General features: G+C 41.6%; 1 protein-coding gene across 2 annotated transcripts in view; it reads left to right on the top strand.

The window, feature by feature from the left end:
* Positions 1-20,195, top strand: part of GNPTAB (N-acetylglucosamine-1-phosphate transferase subunits alpha and beta) — an 85,229-nt gene that overhangs the window by 38,376 nt on the left and 26,658 nt on the right. For both annotated transcript variants that reach the window (XM_082850029.1, XM_082850030.1), the window contains 2 exons: positions 17,525-17,589; positions 17,857-17,991. In XM_082850029.1, the coding sequence (XP_082706155.1) occupies positions 17,525-17,589; positions 17,857-17,991 (200 nt within the window). The remainder of the gene's footprint in view (positions 1-17,524; positions 17,590-17,856; positions 17,992-20,195) is intronic.

Raw genomic sequence — 20,195 nt, 5'->3', positions numbered from 1 at the left:
GAGCTACCATTAAGTCTAATGGTTCAGCCCTGCTGTCAGAAAGGGATTGCATCTGTTTTACTCTGTGTAATACACATGCCTTCCTGTGCTGTGGTCGGGACCTTAAACCTGGTTCTCACTCAAATTTACCGTATTCTCTCGGCTGGGAGTTATTCAGGAGGCTTTATTTTTTTTCTTTTTTCTTTCAAAATTCCTCAGCAAGGTTGTTTTCTGCAGCTTGGACTGACCATACTTGGAGCATTCATACTTTAAGTTCTGAATCGTCTGGTTATGCAGTTGGTTTGGCCCGATAATAGAATTAAATTTGTAGTTCTTGACATAGAACTGCACCCGCATCCTTAGAGATCCCGTCCTCTCCTCGGCCACTGAGCTGCTGAGCCCCACGCCTGCGTCTCCTTCAATCATCCTTCCTTTTGTCTCATCCTTCCTCTGTGCTGAGTGACTCTCCCAGGAAGCTCTGTTTTCACTTGTGTAAAATGAAAACTGTCGCATTCTCTTTACAGCCCTGTTCTCAAGTTCCCATTCTTTCAATGCCGTACCTCCCAACCTAAATCTTTGGAGCCATCTTTGACCCGTTCATACTCTAACCAGTAATCCGCCTCATCCTATGACTTGCTTTTTTGCAAAAATCTTAGATTCTCACCTTTCATACTCATCGGATTTCTTCTACACCAGACTGAGTTTCTTCACCCAGGCCCCAATAATAGATGCCTGTCTGCTCTGCCGGCCTCTGAAGTTCTTCTCTGATCTGTCTAGCATGAAACTGATAAAATCAGAGTTTTCCAATTTGTTTACAGTTGCTATCCCTTTGGAGAGAATAATAGTAGTATATATTTGTTTTTCACATGGACACAAATTCCTCTTGCTGGTGTTCCAAATGGAGTTTTAATTGCCTTGGTCCTGCCCATCGGCCCTCGCATCCCTGCCCTCCTCGCATCTCCTCACAGCCGCCGGCGTCATCTCACAGATGTGGGCCTGCCTGTCCTGAGCCTCTTCCTCTCCCAGCCCATCTCCTATTCTTTCCAGCCCCCTCTCCAGTTCTGTCTCCATGGAGATCCTGGACTAGTACACTCACAATGATTTTATTTTTCTGTATCCCTGTAGTACTTGTAACCTAACTCACAACTTAGTTTTTGAGTGCACAGGAGTTTATGGTGTTCTCATCTAATTTCTTTTTTTTTTTTTTTTTGCGGTACGCGGGGCTCTCACTGTTGTGGCCCCTCCCGTTGCGGAGCACAGGCTCCAGGTGCGCAGGCTCAGCAGCCATGGCTCACGGGCCCAGCCGCTCCGCGGCATGTGGGATCTTCCCGGACCGGGGCACGAACCCGCGTCCCCTGCATCGGCAGGCGGACTCTGAACCACTGCGCCACCAGGGAAGCCCTAATTTCTTTTTTTAATTCACCATTTATTTTCAGTATTTTATTTTATTTATTATGTATTTATTTATTTTGGCTGCACTGGGTCTTTGTTGCGGCATGTGCGGTCTTTAGTTGTGGCATGCGGACTTCTTAGTTGCAGCACGCAAGCTCTTAGTTGCAGCATGCATGTGGGATCTAGTTCCCCAACCAGGGATTGAACCCGGGCCCCCTGCATTGGGAACGCTGAGTCTTACACACTGGACCACCAGGGAAGTCCCTCATCTAATTTCTTTAGGGCAGAAACCTTATCCTCCCCATTTGGTGTCCTGAACAGTGTCTAACACAGTGCTCATTTCCTGGTACTTATTATTTGTGATTTGAAAGGAAACTGTGACTTTTCTAAGCAAAGGTATCTCCCCTTCACACCATAGACCTGTTTCTGAACTATTTTGTATAACTAACTTTTTTTTTTTTTTACTTATAATTACTATTTATTTTTATTATCATTATTATTTACAGTGAGTAATTTTTTTTAAACATCTATATTGGAGTATAATTACTTTACAGTGGTGTGTTAGTTTCTGCTTTATAACAAAGTGAAAAATATGGAACGCTTCACGAATTTGCATGTCATCCTTGTGCAGGGGCCATGGTAATCTTCTCTGTATCATTCCAATTTTAGTATATGTGCTGCTGAAGCAAGCACTAACTAACCTATTTTTAAAATTTAGGTTATATTTTAAAATACATAGGGAAAGTACAGGGGTAATTTTTGACAAATTTAACAAGTTATATGATTTATTGTTTTGCTAAATATAGCTTTGTTTTTATTTTCTTTCTCTTTATTTTAAAATCTTTATTGGAGTATAATTGCTTTACAATGGTGTGTTAGTTTCTGCTTTATAACAGAGTGAATCAGCTTTACATATATCCCCATATCTCCTCCCTGTTGCATCTCCCTCCCACCCTCCCTATTCCACCCCTGTAGGTAGTCACAAAGCACAGAGCTGATCTCTCTGTGCTATGCGGCTGCTTCCCACTAGCTATCTATTTTACATTTGGTAGTATATATATGTCCATGCCACTCTCTCATTTCGTCCCAGCTTACCCTTCCCCCCTCCCTGTGTCCTCAAGTCCATTCTCTACGTCTGCGTCTTTATTCCTGTCCTGCCTCTAGGTTCTTCAGAACCTTTTTTTTTTTTTTAGATTCCATATATATGTGTTAGCATACGGTATTTGTTTTTCTGACTTAACTTCACTCTGTCTTTCAGTCTCTGGGTCCATCTACCTCACTACAAATAACTCAATTTCGTTTCTTTTTATGGCTGAGTAGTATTCCATTGTATATATGTGCCACATCTTCTTTATCTTTTCATCTGTCGGTGGAAACTTAGGTTGCTTCCATGTGCTGGCTGCTGTAAATAGAGCTGCAATGAACATTGTGGTACATGACTCTTTTTGAATTATGGTTTTCTCAGGGTATATTCCCAGTAGTGGAATTGCTGGGTCGTATGGAAGTTCTATTTTTAGTTTTTTAAGGAACCTCCATACTGTTCTCCATAGTGGCTGTATGAATTTACATTCCCACCAACAGTGTGAGAGGGTTCCCTTTTCAACACAGCCTCTCCAGCATTTACTGTTTGTAGATTTTTTGATGATGGCCATTCTGATCGGTGTGAGGTGATACCTCATTGCAGTTTTGATGTGCATTTCTCTAACGATTAGTGATGTTGAGCATCCTTTCATGTGTTTGTTGGCAATCTGTGTATCTTCTTTGGAGAAATGTCTCTTTAGGTCTTCTCACCATTTTGGGATTGTGTTGTTTGTTTTTATGATATTGAGCTGCATGAGCTGCTTGCAAATTTTGGAGATTAATCCTTTGTCAGTTGTTACATTTACAAATATTTTCTCCCATTCTGAGGGTTGTCTTTTCGTCTTCTTTATGTTTAAAAAATATGGAACACTTCACGAATTTGCATGTCATACTTGAACAGGGGCCATGCTAATCTTCTCTGTATTGTTCCAATTTTACTATATGTGCTTCCGAAGGGAGAGCTAGCTTTGTTTTGTTTTTTCTTTTTTTTTTAAGTTTTGAATTTTATTTATTTTTTTATACAGCAGGTTCTTATTAGTTATCTATTTTATACACATCAGTGTATACATGTCAGTCCCAATCGCCCAATTCATCACACCACCATCCCCACCCTGCCGCGGCTTCCCCCCTTGGTGTCCACATTTGTTCTATACATCTGTGTCTCAACTTCTGCCCTGCAAACTGGTTCATCTGTACCATTTTTCTAGGTTCCACATACATGCGTTAATATACGATATTTGTTTTTCTCTTTCTGATTTACTTCACTCTGTGTGACAGTCTCTAGATCCATCCACGTCTCAACAAATGACTCAATTTTGTTCTTTTTTATGGCTGAGTAATATTCCATTCTATATATGCACCCCAACTTCTTTTTCCATTCATCTGTCGATGGGCATTTAGGTTGCTTCCATGACCTGGCTATTGTAAATAGTGCTGCAATGAACATAGGGGTGCATGTGTGTTTTTGAATTATGGTTTTCTCTGGGTATATGCCCAGTAGAGGGATTGTTGGATCATATGGTAATTCTTTCTTTCATTTTTTTAAGGAACCTCCATACTGTTCTCCATAGTGTCTGTATCAATTTACATTCCCACCAACAGTGCAAGAGGGTTCCCTTTATTCCACACCCTCTCCAGCATTTGTCATTTGTAGATTTTCTGATGATGCCCATTCTAACTGGTGTGAGGTGATACCTCATTGTAGTGTTGATTTGCATTTCTCTAATAATTAGTGATGTTGAGCAGCTTTTCATGTGCCTCTTGGACATCTGTATGTCTTCTTTGGAGAAATGTCTATTTAGGTCATCTGCCCATTTTTGGATTGGGTTTTTTGTTTCTTTAATATTGAGCTGCATGAGCTGTTTATATATTTTGGAGATTAATCCTTTGTCTGTTGATTCGTTTGCAAATATTTTCTCCCATTCTGAGGGTTATCTTTTCATCTTGTTTATGGTTTCCTTTGCTGTGCTAAAGCTTTGAAGGTTCATTAGGTCCCATTTGTTTATTTTTGTGTTTATTTCCATTACTCTAGGAGGTGGATCAAAAAAGATCTTGCTGTGATTTATGTCAAAGAGTGTTCTTCCTATGTTTTCCTCTAAGAGTTTTATAGTGTCTCGTCTTACATACAGGTCTCCAATCCATTTTGAGTTTACTTTTGTGTATGGTGTTAGGGAGTGTTCTAATTTCATTCTTTTACATGTAGCTGTCCAGTTTTCCCAGCACCACTTATTGAGGAGACTGTCTTTTCTCCATTGTATATCCCTGCCTCCTTTGTCATAGATTAGTTGACCGTAGGTGCGTAGGTTTATCTGTGGCCTATCTGTCTGGTTCCATCGATCTATATTTCTGTTTTTGCGCCAGTACCATATTGTCTTGATTACTGTAGCTACATAATATAGTCTGAAGTCAGGGAGTCTGATTCCTCCAGCTCCGTTTTTTTCCCTCAAGACTGCTTTGGCTACTCGGGGTCTTTTGTGTCTCCATACAAATTTTAAGATTTTTTGTTCTAGTTCCATAAAAAATGCCATTGGCAATTTGATAGGGATTGCATTGAATCTGTAGATTGCTTTGGGTAGTATAGTCCTTTTCACAATATTGATTCCTCTAATCCAAGAACATGGTATATCTCTCCATCTGTTGGTATCATCTTTAATTTCTCTCATCAGTGTCTTATAGTTTTCTGCATACAGGTCTTTTGTTTCCCTAGGTAGGTTTATTCTTTTTGTTGCAATGGTAAACGGGAGTGTTTCCATAATTTCTCTTTCAGATTTTTCATCATTACTATATAGAAATGCAAGAGATTTCTGTGCATTAATTTGGTATCCTGCAACTTTACCAAATTCATTGATTAGCTCTAGTAGTTTTCTGGTGGCATCTTTAGGATTCTCTATGTATAGTATCATGTCATCTGCGAACAGTGACAGTTTTACTTCTTCTTTTCGATTTGTATTCCTTTTATTTCTTTTTCTTCTCTGATTGCCGTGGCTAGGACTTCCAAAGCTGTTTCTCTGCTCAATCCCTCCCATTAACATTAACAAATACTCTCTCAGCTTAATTCCTGAGCCTTATTTCCAAACAAACTGCTACTGTCCTTTCTCTTCCTCTTAGCAGCCAAAGTTCTAGAAAGAATTATCTAAGTTTGTCGCCTCAATTTCTTCTCCTCCCATGTGTGCTTTAAGCCACTTTAAAACAACTTTGGCCCCTCCCACTAATTCAAAATGGTGATCGCTCTGAAGTGACCAGTTATCTCCGTGTTGCTGAATTGAATGGATGTCCTCTGGTCCTCACCTCACTTGACTCTCAGCAACAGTCAAAACTATCGCCCACTCTTTCTTCCCTCATTCTGTCTTCCTTGGGCTTCTTCCACAGCTACACATTCTCTTGTTCCTTTATCGTGGCAGCTTCTCAGTGCTGTGCTAGCTCTTCCTCCTCTAATGGACCTTTAGATGCTGGAGTTCCCCAGGAATTGGTTTTACTCTTTTTTTTTTCCCTCAGTTTGCGCTCTTTCTCTAATGTTTTCATATGTACATATGGCTTCAAATATCAGTTTTGCAAAGTGTGGTTCATGGGCCAGCCTGTACCAGGATCACTTGCAGAGGGTGAAGTGGGGCATGTGGCGCAGTGGGAGAAAGGGGTGTTAAAATTCAGGTTCCCTGGCCCAATCCAGGGCCTACCAAATTAACTGTGGGCGGAGACTGGGAATCTGCATTTTAAATTCATTCTCCAGGTTATTCCCATACCAACTAAAGTATGGAACCACTAATTTGATTTGTCACATTAACAAGGACAGCTCAACATCTCCATCTGCTGACTTATTAAAATCATTGTCTTATTTTCTCAAATGTTAGGAAACAAAAATCAGAAAAACAGGAACAAAGTAAGGAACAAAAGAGATGAAAGAATTATCTGCCTCATGAATAATCGAGATTGGATTATGTCAGCTTTTGACTTTCCTAGCTTCAAATGAGAACTATTCTATATTTGGGTTTCAATTTTTAATCCTTATCGAACTGAATAAAAATGTAAGAATTGGAATGACTATTTCATCACACACAGTCTCTTAAAATGCAGCATTTTATTCTTTTGTTGTTATTTCTGAGATATACATTTTAAAGTAATAACTGGAATTATATGACTTACAATATTATACCAGAACATATAAGATTTTTAGAAATTTCATGTAATGTCTGAAACATTTATATTAACATATTTCCATACAAATAACCCAAAGAAAGTTTAGTATTAGTTGTTTTGTTTGTTTATTTGTTTTATACTGCAGATTCTTATTAGTCATCAATTTTATACATATCGTGTATACATGTCAACCCCAATCGCCCAATTCACACCACCATGCACACCCCACCACGGTGTTCCCCCCTTGGTATCCATACGTTTGTTCTCTACATCTGTCTCTAAACTTCTGCCCTGAAACCGGTTCATCTGTACCATCTTTCTAGGTTCCACATACATGAGTTAATATACGATATTTGTTTTTCTCTTTCTGACTTACTTCACTCTGTGTGACAGTCTCTAGATCCATCCACGTCTCAACAAATGACTCAATATCGTTCCTTTTTATGGCTGAGTAATATTCCATTGTATATATGTACCACATCTTCTTTATCCATTCATCTGTAAATGGACATTTAGGTTGCTTCCATGACCTGGCTATTGTAAATAGTGCTGCAAAGAACATTGGGGTGCATGTGTCTTTTTGAATTATGGTTTTCTCTGGGTATACGCCCAGGAGTGGGATTGCTGGATCATATGGTAATTCTATATTTAGCTTTTTAAGAAACCTCCATACTGTTCTCCATAGTGGCTGTACCAATTTACATTCCCACCAACAGTGCAAGAGGGTTCCCTTTTCTCCACACCCTCTCCAGCATTTGTTGTTTGTAGATTTTCTGATGATGCCCATTCTAACTGGTGTGAGGTGGTACCTCATTGTAGTTTTGATTTGCATTTCTCTAATACTTAGTGATGTTGAGCAGCTTTTCATGTGCTTCTTGACCATCTGTATGTCTTCTTTGGAGAAATGTCTATTTAGGTCTTTTGCGCATTTTTGCATTGTGTTGTTGGTTTCTTTAATATTGAGCTGCATGAGCTGTTTATATATTTTGGAGATTAATCCTTTGTCCGTTGATTCATTTGCAAATATTTTCTCCCATTCTGAGGGTTGTCTTTTCATCTTGTTTATAGTTTCCTTTGCTGTGCAAAAGCTTTTAAGTTTCATTAGGTCCCATTTGTTTATTTTTGTTTTTATTTCCATTACTTTAGGAGGTGGATCAAAAAAGATCTTGCTGTGATTTATGTCAAAGAGTGTTCTTCCTATGTTTTCCTCTAAGAGTTTTATAGTGTCTCGTCTTACATTTTAGGTCATGAATCCATTTCGAATTTATTTTTGTGTATGGTGTTAGGGAGTGTTCTAATTTCATTCTTTTACATGTAGCTGTCCAGTTTTCCCAGCACCACTTATTGAAGAGACTGTCTTTTCTCCATTGTATATCCTAGCTTCCTTTGTCATAGACTAGTTGACCATAGGTGTGGGGGTTTATCTCTAGGCTTTCTATCTTGTTCCATTGATCTATGTTTCTGTTTTTCTGTCAGTACCATATTGTCTTGATTACTGTAGCTTTGTAGTATAGTCTGAAGTCAGGGAGTCTGATTCCTCCAGCTCCGTTTTCTTCCCTCAAGACTGCTTTGGCTACTCGGGGTCTTTTGTGTCTCCATACAAATTTCAAGATAATTTGTTCTAGTTCCGTAAAAAATGCCATTGGCAATTTGATAGGGATTGCATTGAATCTGTAGATTGCTTTGGGTAGTATAGTCCTTTTCACTATATTGATTCCTCCAGTCCAAGAATATGGTATATCTCTCCATCTGTTGGTATCATCTTTAATTTCTCTCATCAGTGTCTTATAGTTTTCTGCATACAGGTCTTTTGTTTCCCTAGGTAGGTTTATTCTTTTTGTTGCAATGGTAAACGGGAGTGTTTCCATAATTTCTCTTTCAGATTTTTCATCATTACTGTATAGGAATACAAGAGATTTCTGTGCATTAATTTGGTATCCTGCAACTTTACCAAATTCATTGATTAGCTCTAGTAGTTTTCTGGTGGCCTCTTTAGGATTCTCTATGTATAGTATCATGTCATCTGCGAACAGTGACAGTTTTACTTCTTCTTTTCGATTTGTATTCCTTTTATTTCTTTTTCTTCTATGATTGCAATGGCTAAGACTTCCAAAACTATGTTGAATAATAGTGGTGAGAGCGGACATCCTTGTCTCGTTCCTGATCTTAGAGGAAATGCTTTCAGTTTTTCACCATTGAGAATGATGTTTGCCGTGGGTTTGTCGTATATGGCCCTTATTATGTTTATGTAGGTTCCCTCTATGCCTACTCTCTGGAGAGTTTTTATCATAAATGGGTGTTGAATATTGTCAAAAGCTTTTTCTGCATCTATTGAGATGATCATATGGTTTTTCTTCTTCAGTTTGTTAATATGGTTTTTCACATTGATTGATTTGCATATATTGAAGAATCCTTGCATCCCTGGGGTAAATCCCACTTGATTATGGTGTTTGATCCTTTTAATGTGTTGTGGGGATTCTGTTTGCTAGTGTTTTGTTGAGGATTTTTGCATCTATATTCATCAGTGATATTGGTCTGTAATTTTCTTTTCTTGTAGTATCTTTGTCTGGTTTTGGTATCAAGGTGATGGTGGCCTCATAGAATGAGTTTGGGAGTGTTCCTTCCTCTGTACTTTTTGGGAAGAGTTTGAGAAGGATGGGTGTTAGCTCTTCTCTAAATGTTTGATAGAATTTACCTGTGAAGCCATGTGGTCCTGGACTTTTGTTTGTTGGAAGATTTTTAATCACAGTTTCAATTTCTACTTGTGGTTGGTCTGTTCATATTTTCTATTTCTTCCTGGTTCAGTCTTGGAAGGTTATACCTTTCGAAGAATTTGTCCATTTCTTCCAGGTTGTCCATTTTATTGGCATAGAGTTGCTTGTAGTAGTCTCTTAGGATGCTTTGTATTTCTGCGGTGTCTGTTGTAACTTCTCCGTTTTCATTTCTAACTTTATTGATTTGAGTCCTCTCCCTCTTTTTCTTGATGAGTCTGGATAATAGTTTATCAATTTTGTTTATCCTCTCAAAGAACCAGCTTTTAGTTTTATTGATCGTTGCTGTTGTTTTCTTTGTTTCTATTTCATTTATTTCTGCTCTGATCTTTATGATTTCTTTCCTTCTGCTAACTTTGGGTTTTGTTTGTTCTTCTTTCTCTAGTTCCTTTAGGTGTAAGGTTAGATTGTTTGAGATTTTTCTTGTTTCTTGAGGTAGGCTTGTATAGCTATAAGCTTACCTCTTAGAACTGCTTTTGCTGCATCCCATAGGTTTTGGATCATCGTGTTTTCTTTGTCATTTTTCTCTAGGTATTTTTTGATTTCCTCTTTGATTTCTTCAGTGATCTCTTGGTTATTTAGTAACGTATTGTTTAGCCTCCATGTGTTCTTGTTTTTTACGTTTTTTCCCCTGTAATTCATTTCTAATCTCATAGCATTGTGGTCAGAAAAGATGCTTGATATGATTTCTGTTTTCTTAAATTTACTGAGGCTTGATGTGTGACCCAAGGTGTGATCTATCCTGGAGAATGTTCCGTGGGCAGTTGAGAAGGAAGTGTAATCTGCTGTTTTTGGATGCAATGTCTTAAAAATATCAATTAAATCTGTCTGGTCTGTTGTGTCATTTAAAGCTTCTGTTTCCTTATTTAGTTTCATTTTAGATGATCTTTCCATTGGTGTAGTGAGGTGTTAAAGTCCCCCACTATTATTGTGTTACTGTCGATTTCCTCTTTTATAGCTGTAAGCATTTTCCTTTTGTCTTGAGGTGCTCCTATGTTGGGTGCATATATATTTATAATTGTTATGTCTTCTTCTTGGATTGATCCCTTGATCATTATATAGTGTCCTTCATTGTCTCTTGTAACATTCTTTATTTTAAAGTCTATTTTATCTGATATGAGTATTGCTGCTCCAGCTTTCGTTTGACTTCCATTTGCCTGGAATATCTTTTTACATCCCCTCACTTTCAGTCTGTATGTGTCCCTAGGTCTGAAGTGGGTCTCTTGTAGACAGCATATATATGGATCTTGTTTTTTTATCCATTCTGCAAGCCTGTGTCTTTTGGCTGGAGCATTTAATCCATTCATGTTTAAGGTAATTATTGATATGTATGTTCCTATGAGCATTTTCTTAATTGTTTGGGGTTTTTTTTTGTAGGTCCTTTTCTTCTCTTGTGTTTCCCATTTAGAGAAGTTCCTTTAGCATTTCTTGTAGAGCTGGTTTGGTGGTGCTGAATTCTCTTAGCTTTTGTTTGTCTGTAAAGCTTTTGATTTCTCCATCGGATCTGAATGAGATCCTTGGTAGAGTAATCTTGGTTGTAGGTTCTTCCCTTTCATCACTTTAAGTATATCATTCCACTCCCTTCTGGCTTATAGAGTTTCTGCTGAGAAATCAGCTGTTAACCTTATGGGAGGTTCTCTTGTATGTTATTTGCTGTTTTTCCCTTGCTGCTTTCAATAATTTTTCTTTGTCTTTAATTTTTGCCAATTTGATTACTATGTGTCTCGGCGTGTTTCTCCTTGGGTTTATCCTGTATGGGACTCGCTGTGCTTCCTGGACTTGGGTGGCTATTTCCTTTCCCATATTAGGGAAGTTTTCAACTATAATCTCTTCAGATATTTAATCTGGTCCTTTCTCTCTCTCTTCTCCTTCTGGGACCCCTATAATGCAAATGTTGTTGTGTTTAATGTCGTCCCAGAGGCCTCTTAGGCTGTCTTCATTTCTTTTCAATCTTTTTTCTTTATTCTGTTCTGCAGCAGTGAATTCCACCACTGTCTTCCAGGTCACTTATCTGTTCTTCTGCCTCAGTTATTCTGCTATTGATTCCTTCTAGTGTAGCTTTCATTTCAGTTATTGTATTGTTCATCTCTGTGTGTTTGTTCTTTAATTCTTCTAGGTCTTTGTTAAACATTTCTTGCATCTTCTCGATCTTTGCCTCCATTCTCTTTCCAAGGTCCTGGATCATCTTCACTATCATTATTCTGAATTCTTTTTCTGGAAGGTCGCCTATCGCCACTTCATTTAGTTGTTTTTCTGGGGTTTTATCTTGTTTCTTCATCTGGTACATAGCCCTCTGCCTTTTCATCTTGTGTATCTTTCTGTGAATGTGGTTTTTGTTCCACAGGCTGCAGGATTGTAGTTCTTCTTGCTTCTGCTGTCTGCCCTCTGGTGGATGAGGCTATCTAAGAGGCTTGATGGGAGGGACCGGTCGTGGGTAGAGCTGACTGTTGCTCTGGTGGGCAGAGCTCAGTAAAACTTTAATCCACTTGACTGTTTGGTGGGGCTGTGTTCCCTCCCTGTTGGTTGTTTGGCCTGAGGCAACCCAACACTGGAGTCTACCTGGGCTCTTTGGTGGGGCTAAGGACAGACTCTGGGAGGGCTCACACCAAGGAGTACTTCCCAGAACTTCTGCTTCCGGTGTCCTTTTCCCCACAGTGAGCCACAGCCACCCCTGCCTCTGCAGGCGACCCTCCAACACTAGCAGGTAGGTCTGGTTTAGTCTCCTCTGCTGTCACTGGTCCTTCCCCTGGGGTCACTGCTCCTTGCCCTGGGTCCCGATGCACACAGTACTTTGTGTGTGCCCAAGAGTGGAGTCTGTGTTCCCCCAGTGCTGTCAAAATCTTGCAATGAAATCCCAGTAGCCTTCAAAGTCTGATTCTCTAGGAATTCCTCCTCCCATTGCAGGACCCACAGGTTGGGAAGCCTGACGTGGGGCTCAGAACCTTCACTCCAGTGGGTGGACTTCTGTGGTGTAAGTGTCCTCCAGTCTGTGAGTCACCCACCCAGCAGTGATGGGATTTGATTTTACTGTGATTGCGCCCCTCCTACCATCTCTTTGTGGCTTCTCCTTTGTCTTTGGTTGTGGGGTATCTTTTTTGATGAGTTCCAGTGTCTTCATCTTGATGATTGTCCAGCAACTAGTTGTGATTCTGGTGTTCTCACAAGAGGGAGTGAGAGCACATCCTTCTACTCCGCCATCTTGGCTCCTCTCCCACTAGCTTTGTTTTTTAAATTGAGGTTTCTTTAAATTAAGGTACTCTGATAACACTTCTCCTGAAGAGAAAAAAGAATGACACTATGTGAGCAGTTATAACGTCTATGGAGAGAATCTTGGGTTTATCTCCACTAATTTTATAACATATCAGAGACATAAAAGATTATAAATTTTGGTATAAGTAAAATCTGTGTTAAATGACAGCCTTCTGAACCCTGTTTTTGAATTTTGACTTGGGTTTTTATTTGACTATCCTACTATTATATTGATTCTTTCAGTAAAGATTTGTCGAGCCACTGCTCTGAGTTGGTGGTTGTTGTAGGCAAACAGCGGAGAAAAAGAAAAGGCACATTCCTGCCTTCATGGCGCTTCCATTTTTAGTGGGCCACAAGCTTACTCTTTTTTTTTTTTTCCGGCTCGCGGGCCTCCCACTGCCGTGGCCCCTCCCGCTGCGGAGCACAGGCTCCGGACGCCCACGCTCGGCGACCATGGCTCACGGGTCCAGCCGCTCTGCGGCGTGTGGGATCCTCCCGGACCGGGGCACGAACCCATGTCCCCTGCATCGGCAGGCGGACTCTCAACCACTGCGCCACCAGGGAAGCCCTCTTTTTTTTTTTTAATTTTTATTTATTTGTTTATTTATTTTTGGCTGTGTTGGGTCTTCGTTCCTGTGCGAGGGCTTTCTCTAGTTGCGGCGAGCGGGGGCCACTCTTCATCGCCGTGCACGGGCTTCTCACTGTTGCGGCCTCTCTTGTTGCAGAGCACAAGCTCAAGACGCGCAGCTCAGTAGTTGTGGCTCACGGGCCTAGTTGCTCCGCGGCATGTGGGATCTTCCCAGACCAGGGCTCGAACCCGTGTCCCGTGCATTGGCAGGCAGATTCCCAACCACTGCATCACCAGGGAAGCCCCAGAAACTCACTCTTTATCATTCTTAGTTATTGAGATCCAGGATCACAAAATTCTTTTTTTTTTTAAAGCTGAGTTGTTGTTTTTTTAATTTATTTTTGGCTGTGTTGGGTCTTCGTTGCTGTGTGCAGGCTTTCTCTAGTTTCGTCGAGTGGGGGCTGCACTTCGTTGTGGTGTGTGCGCTTCTCACTGTGGTGGCTTCTCTTGTTGCAGAGCATGGGCTCTAGGCGCATGAGCTTCAGTAGTTGTGGCACGTGCGCTCGGTAGTTGTGGCTCACGGGCGCTAGCGTGCACAGGCTCAGTAGTTGTGGCACATGGGCTTAGTTGCTCCACGGCATGTGGGATCTTCCTGGACCAGGGCTCGAACCCATGTCTGCTGCATTGGCGGGCAGATTCTTAACCACTGCGCCACCAGGGAAGCCCACAAAATTCTTTGTTAAAGGACCAGGTAGTAAGTATTTTAGGCCTTGTGGGCCAAGAGGCAAAATGGCAGATATTATGTAGGTATTTGTATAAACATTTAACCACTTTTAAATGTCAAAATTGTCTTTAGCTTGGGGCCATACTAAATTCGGCAGTGGCTAGATTTTGGACCATGGACTGCCAAACCCTGATCTAGATTAAAAAATTTTAGCCATGTTTGGCATTTTTAAAAAATCTCAATTAGGGTCTCCCTGGTGGCGCAGTGGTTGAGAGTCCGCCTGTTGATGCAGGGGACAGGGGTTCGTGCCCCGGTACGGGAAGATCCCACATGCCGCGGAGCGGCTGGGCCCGTGAGCCATGGCTGCTGAGCCTGCGCGTCCGGAGCCTGTGCTCCGCAACGGGAGAGGCCACAACAGTGAGAGGCCCGCGTACTGCAAAAAAAAAAAAAATTCATTTAGCCTCTTTCCAGGTAATCATTGAGATCTGTTGATTTTTTTCCTTCTCAAATGTGTCATTTCTCTCCCGGTTACCCTGCCACTTCCCTTGTGTCCACCGATTGGACAGTCCTCCTGCAGTCAGCCATCCTGCCCTGCGGCCGGGGCCTGCGTCTCCTCAGCAACATGGTTTTTCCAGTCAGGCTTATCCCTTTGATGTTTAGGAAATGAATTTCCTCCTGTGACACTTGATTTTACCTCTGGACTACATTGACTTTTACAAGGAATTACAAAGTGCCTCCTTATAGCTGTCTCACACTGATCAAATTTATACCCATTGGGATGCTACAGAACTAGTGTAATCCCTTTCCTGTGTGACATTTCTTCTTCTTCCTTTAGCTGTCTCTTAGGGGCTTGTCTGCACCCTAGTTTGCTCTTCTCAGAATGAGCTTCAGTTTCTATTACTTTATAAGTGTTTCAGCTGGAATTGAACATTCTGTTTCAGTGTGGTTCAGTCTTCAAAGAGATCAGGACTCTTCATTTGTGAAGTGTTTACTGAGTGCATACTATGTGCCATGTACTACTCAGTGCTGAAGATGCAGCAGTGAGCAGATGGACAGAAATCTCGGCCCTTAGCAAATTTACATCTTGGGTGGCTTCCCTGGTTGCACAGTGGTTAAGAATCCGCCTGCCAGTGCAGGGGACACGGGTTCGAGCCCTGGCCTGGGAAGATCCCACATGCCGCGGAGCAACTAAGCCTGTGCGCCAGAACTACTGAGCCTGCGCTCTAGAGCTCGTGTGCCACAGTTACTGAGCCTGCGTGCCACAACTACTGAAGCCCACATGCCTAGAGCCTGTGCTTCACAGCAAGAGAAGCCACTGCAATGAGAAGCACGTGCACCACAATGAAGAATAGCCTCTGCTCGCTGCAACCAGAGAAAGCCCACGCACAGCAACAAAGACCCAACACAGCCAAAAATTAAAAAAATAAATTAAAAAAATATTTACATCTTGGCAGAGGGAGCCAGACAATTGATACAACGTACAAGTAAATTATATAGTTTGTAGAAGATAAATGCTGTAGAGAAAAATTGAGCAGGGGAAATTGAGTGGTAGGGCAGACTCCCCAAGAAGGTGAATTTTGAGTGAAAATTTAAAGGAGGTGAGAGAGCCAGCAACATGAATATGTGGGGAAGGAGTGATTCTCCATATATTCCCTATATATAAGGTAAGTGGAATAGCCAGTGCAAGGGTCCTGAGGCAGGAGGGTGTCTGACATGTTTGAAGAAGAGCAGGGAGGCCAGTGTGGCTGGAATAGAGTGAACCAAGGGGGAGAAGGCAAGAGATGAGCCCAGAGAAGTCACAGAGACCAAATGGTACAGGCCTCAGTAACCACAACGGGCTTTAGCTTCCAGTCACAGTGCGGTGAGGAATCAATCATTGGAGGGTTTGAGTAGAGGAGTAATGTGATCTGACTTACATTCCAGAAGGATCAGTCTGGCTGCTGTGGTGGGAATAGACTGAGGAGGGGCAAAGCTTGTAATAATTCAGGCAGGAAGGAAGGGGGCTTGGATCAGAGTGGTGGTGAGAAGTGGTTGGACTGTGGACATTTTGAAGGTCAGCTCAACAGGGTTTCCTGATGGGTTGGTATTGGGGAATGTCACCCTTCTTACTCTAAGCCTCTTCTTCTGCTTAAAAGCACAAAACTGGGATGGAAACTCAGTGTGGCCTGAGCATTACTGCCTCATACTGAACTCACTGTCCGCTAAAACTCCTAAGTCTTTTTAAAAATCTTACATGCGCTAATGCTCAAATACCCCTTTTATTTATTTTAAAAAAATGTTTTGTAAAGTACTCCTTTTAATTTTTACTTGGCTTGTTGCCACGTTAAAGATCTTACCTTTTGTAAGAGGTTGTATCTTGCTAGATTTGACTGATGGCTCCAAACAGTCAAGGACTTTGGGGAACCCTTAGTCTGTTACCCAGGATAGTAGCTTCTCTGTGGGCTCCGTGTAAGCCCACACATTTCCCAAGCATGCCTTCTGTGTCTTCCACAGCGCTGACGGATTGCTGAGCAGACCTACAGCGGACCCCCAGAACTCCCCTCTAGGCTGACCGTGGCTTTTACAATGTTACGCTCTCTGAGCAGAATTGGTTACAATCCGCCCAACTTGAGATCTGGTCTCTGTGAAATCCACAAAGATGCCGTGTGTTGTTTAGCTGCCTTCCTGAGATTACGTACAAACACATATCGCTCATCTATTCGAATTGTCGGATTTACCAGTATAGAATCCACCATATCAATGGGGAGAGACAGACAGACAGACAGACGGAGGCAGAGTGAGGTGTGTGTCTGATAAACTTACCCATAATGAACTCATGCTCTTAGTGCCCAGTACTTTCTTTAAAGACAAACAGTGTGTTGTGAAGACTCTCCTTTCTCCAGTGCTCACCAACTGTATTTTTCTGACACAGTTGAGACTCTTGCTCGGGATCAACACCCATCTTGCAGGCTATAATCTGCAGACCCTGCTTCCTGTGCCCATTTTGAGGATCAGAATTGCAGCCTTCCAACCTGTCCTGTTTTCCGTGGTCCCCGAATATCAGCAGGTTTGCTGATCTCATTTGTTCCCGTCACTTTAGAACTCTCTCCCCGTAGGGCTGTGTCATCACCCACCTCACCCGCAACTTAATCTGCTCTAATCACATTACCTGATGAATTTTAGGAATTCACTGTGACTCCGGAGGAACCTTAGGAGAGTCCTAAGTGGCTCCCTGCCGTTAATCTAAATGCCACTGGCCTTGCTTTCAAAGCCCCCTTCTGGTTGCCCTTTTTTTCCTAGTACCCACCACTCCCAGATGTTTTATTCTGGTCAAACAATTTTGTTTTTTAAATTAAAGATGTTTGCTTCTACCTCTGTGATTTCTGTCCGTCTGTCATTTCTACGTTTCTTCTGCCCACACGAGTCTCTCCTTCAGTATTACAAAATTTAACGTTTAATTGTACAGCAGTTTACATTTGTTCCCCTTTTGTTAGATGGGTTAATTTTGTCTCCCCCAACTACCTTTTCTTTGAGACCATGTATTATACTGGTTTAACAGCTCTCAAAATGCCTTGCACAGTGTCCTGCCAGACATCATAGTTAAGTATTCCTTAAAAACATGCTTGTTTATTGTATTCTCTGTTGTAGTTGAAGATGCCCACACTGGAATTTTTAAAGGAAACAGCAGACAGACAGTTTGGAGGGGCTATTTGGTATGTTACTTTAAATTAACTCTATTTTTGCAGTAGATTAGAATAAAAGTATGAGGAATAAAACTTTTACTTTGAGAGGCTTTTTAATGTTTACTTTTCCTCTAAGCCTAGCTTTCTAGTACTAGTGAATATCGATTTAAATAATTGTAATATTCTTATTTTGAAGCTTGTGTGATGCAATAGATATTTACTAGTTTTCTCAGCTGTAAGTTTTCACCAGCCTTATGATGTGGAAAGTGAGTTGTGTTTTTCCCCTTTTTATTTCAGACAACAGATAAGGAAGTCCCTGGGTTAGTGCTAATGCAAGATTTGGCTTTCCTGAGTGGATTTCCACCTACATTCAAGGAAACAAATCAACTGAAAACAAAATTGCCAGAAAATCTTTCTTCTAAAATAAAACTGGTAAGAGCATAGAAAATAGAGCAATTAGTGTAGCACATCCCATTTCATGCGTGCCTCTTCTCTGTGGCCCCCTTTGTTATAGTATAGCCGACAGTCATAAGCAAAGAGGGTCTCAATTCTGTCACAGTGTTGTCACGAAGACAGCTCTTTATTTGTAGAAGATCCTCCCTTTTTACTCTTTATTTGGGCAAAATTCTGAGTCTTAACTTGGTTTGTTGGTTTCCCAGACAGAAGCAGGATTCATTTGTTTAACAAATGAGCTTCTACTGTGTGTCAGGTGCTGTTCTAGCTGCTGAGAGTGTAGCAGCGGACAAAGCAGGCAAAAGCCCTGATGGCAGTGGAAGCATGGAAGGAGGGGATGGGGGAGATCAGACGTGTGGTGGTAGGCACACACAGGCTCCTGTGGATTTACGAACAGCTTCCACTCACAGAGAGGGAATGCTTCAGATTTTTGGAACATTTGATAATGTGAAACCTTCATTCATTAATAGCTAGTTGAGCCACTAACATATTTAGTATTTATACTTATTAACTCTTCACGCTTGACCACCGAGGCCATTCGCGAGTTGACTTTGGAGATGGTGACATGTCTTTCCATAACATTTCTTGTTCTCAGAGCCATCTGTCTGATTCATGTAGGGCACAGTCCGCGTGGGTATACTTTCCTTTTGACCTTATGCCAAGATGCCTGCTTTTCTGTCAGAAACAGTCCAGGTTGTAAAACGTGAATGTTTCTTCTCTCAGACTAGAGGGCATAAAGTTCTTGGCTCAGAATTTGTCAGGCTCTGCTTTTCTTGATTTTACAAAAAAAATGTTCTTTAAATTCTGCCACTGTGTTTAGCTTCCTGCTTCTCAGTCCCTGCTCTTCTTGATGTCATTTAACAGTTGGGAGGTGAAAGGGTGGAGGTAGTGGCAGGGAGAGCTGTGACTCGGGGAGGGTCGGTTATTTAGTTCATGTCTGGACCATGTTTTCTCTCTGCCGGTCAAAGTTCCTGTTTAACTTGTTTCCTTTTCCCCTTAAGTGTTTCACTGTTTTAAGATACATTGTATTACCTTTGTAAATACCATGGTAATATGAATGACATTTATGCTTTTTCTTTTCTTCATATTTTCCTCCATAACTTTCTTTATGGTACCTGGAAGTATGGTGATGCCCGGCTAGATTAGAGTTGAGTAATTTCTTAATCTGCAGTTATTTTATAATAGATATTATATTCCTCCTTCCCTGAATTATTTTCAGTATGGATTTGGGCAGATAAAACCATAGATTAGCATTCATTTCAGCCAATGTTTATTTGGCTTCTTGGCTTCCTAGCTGTTGGTTCTACAGTTATAGACATATGCGTATCTGTACGTTTGACCAGCACATGTGCTGCTAGGTGGGCGTGTCCTGCCAAAGATCACCCGCCCAAGTCGTGGTCACCCCGCAGCAAACGAGTTTTTGGGCAGTGTGGAGTGGTGTGTGCCAGGAGACGCTGGGGGCGCAGGAACTTGAATTGGACAGTAGCACCACCAGGCTCGGTACATGTGGACGCCCCCTCCTCCGTCATTCACCCAGTTGGAGGTTGATCTGGATTCCCCAGACTTGTCTCTGTGGAGGCCGGCACCTCCTGGGGGTACAGCCAATTATTCGCAATGTGCATTGCAGCTCACTGTCACGATGCCAGCACCTGCGATTGGCTTCAGAGATGAGGACTTCTGATCTTTTGGAGGCTAGAGAGAAAATGAGAAAGAGGAAGCACAGAAGGAGAGTGTCAGTATTCAAGCCTGGTTCTCCAAGGGACTCTCTTTCCTTGGGTCCCACTTTCTGGTTCTATTATGGGCACCCTGAGAATGAAGTTTCCAGTCATTGGGTTCCCAGTCCCTTTAGTGAGCGTTGATTAAACACCTGCTGTTGTGCCAGGGACTGTGCTAAGGATAACTGAGTGACTAAAATCACTTAGTGTTTGGGTGTGATTGCTTCCAAACAAAGTGTTTATACGAAGTGCTGGGAGAACATGTGGGCTTCGGTTGCACTGCAGGCAAAGATGGCTTTGCAGAATAGGAAACATTTTGGCTTTGGTTGCACGCACAGAACAGCCGTTCTTCCAGCAGAGAAGCCAGTGGGAAAGACCTTTCTGAGAGGAGGGAGCAGCTTGAGCAGAGGGCTAGGGGCTTGCAAGTGAATGGCCTTTTCAGAGAACCTTTTCAGAGGCAGCTGTTCA

The sequence above is a fragment of the Leucopleurus acutus genome (genome assembly GCF_964270905.1).
Source record: "Leucopleurus acutus genome assembly, chromosome: 11".
Classification (NCBI taxonomy): Eukaryota; Metazoa; Chordata; class Mammalia; order Artiodactyla; family Delphinidae; genus Leucopleurus; species Leucopleurus acutus.
The sequence above is the reverse complement of the archived record's forward strand: the minus strand, read 5'-3'. Positions and strand labels throughout refer to the sequence as shown.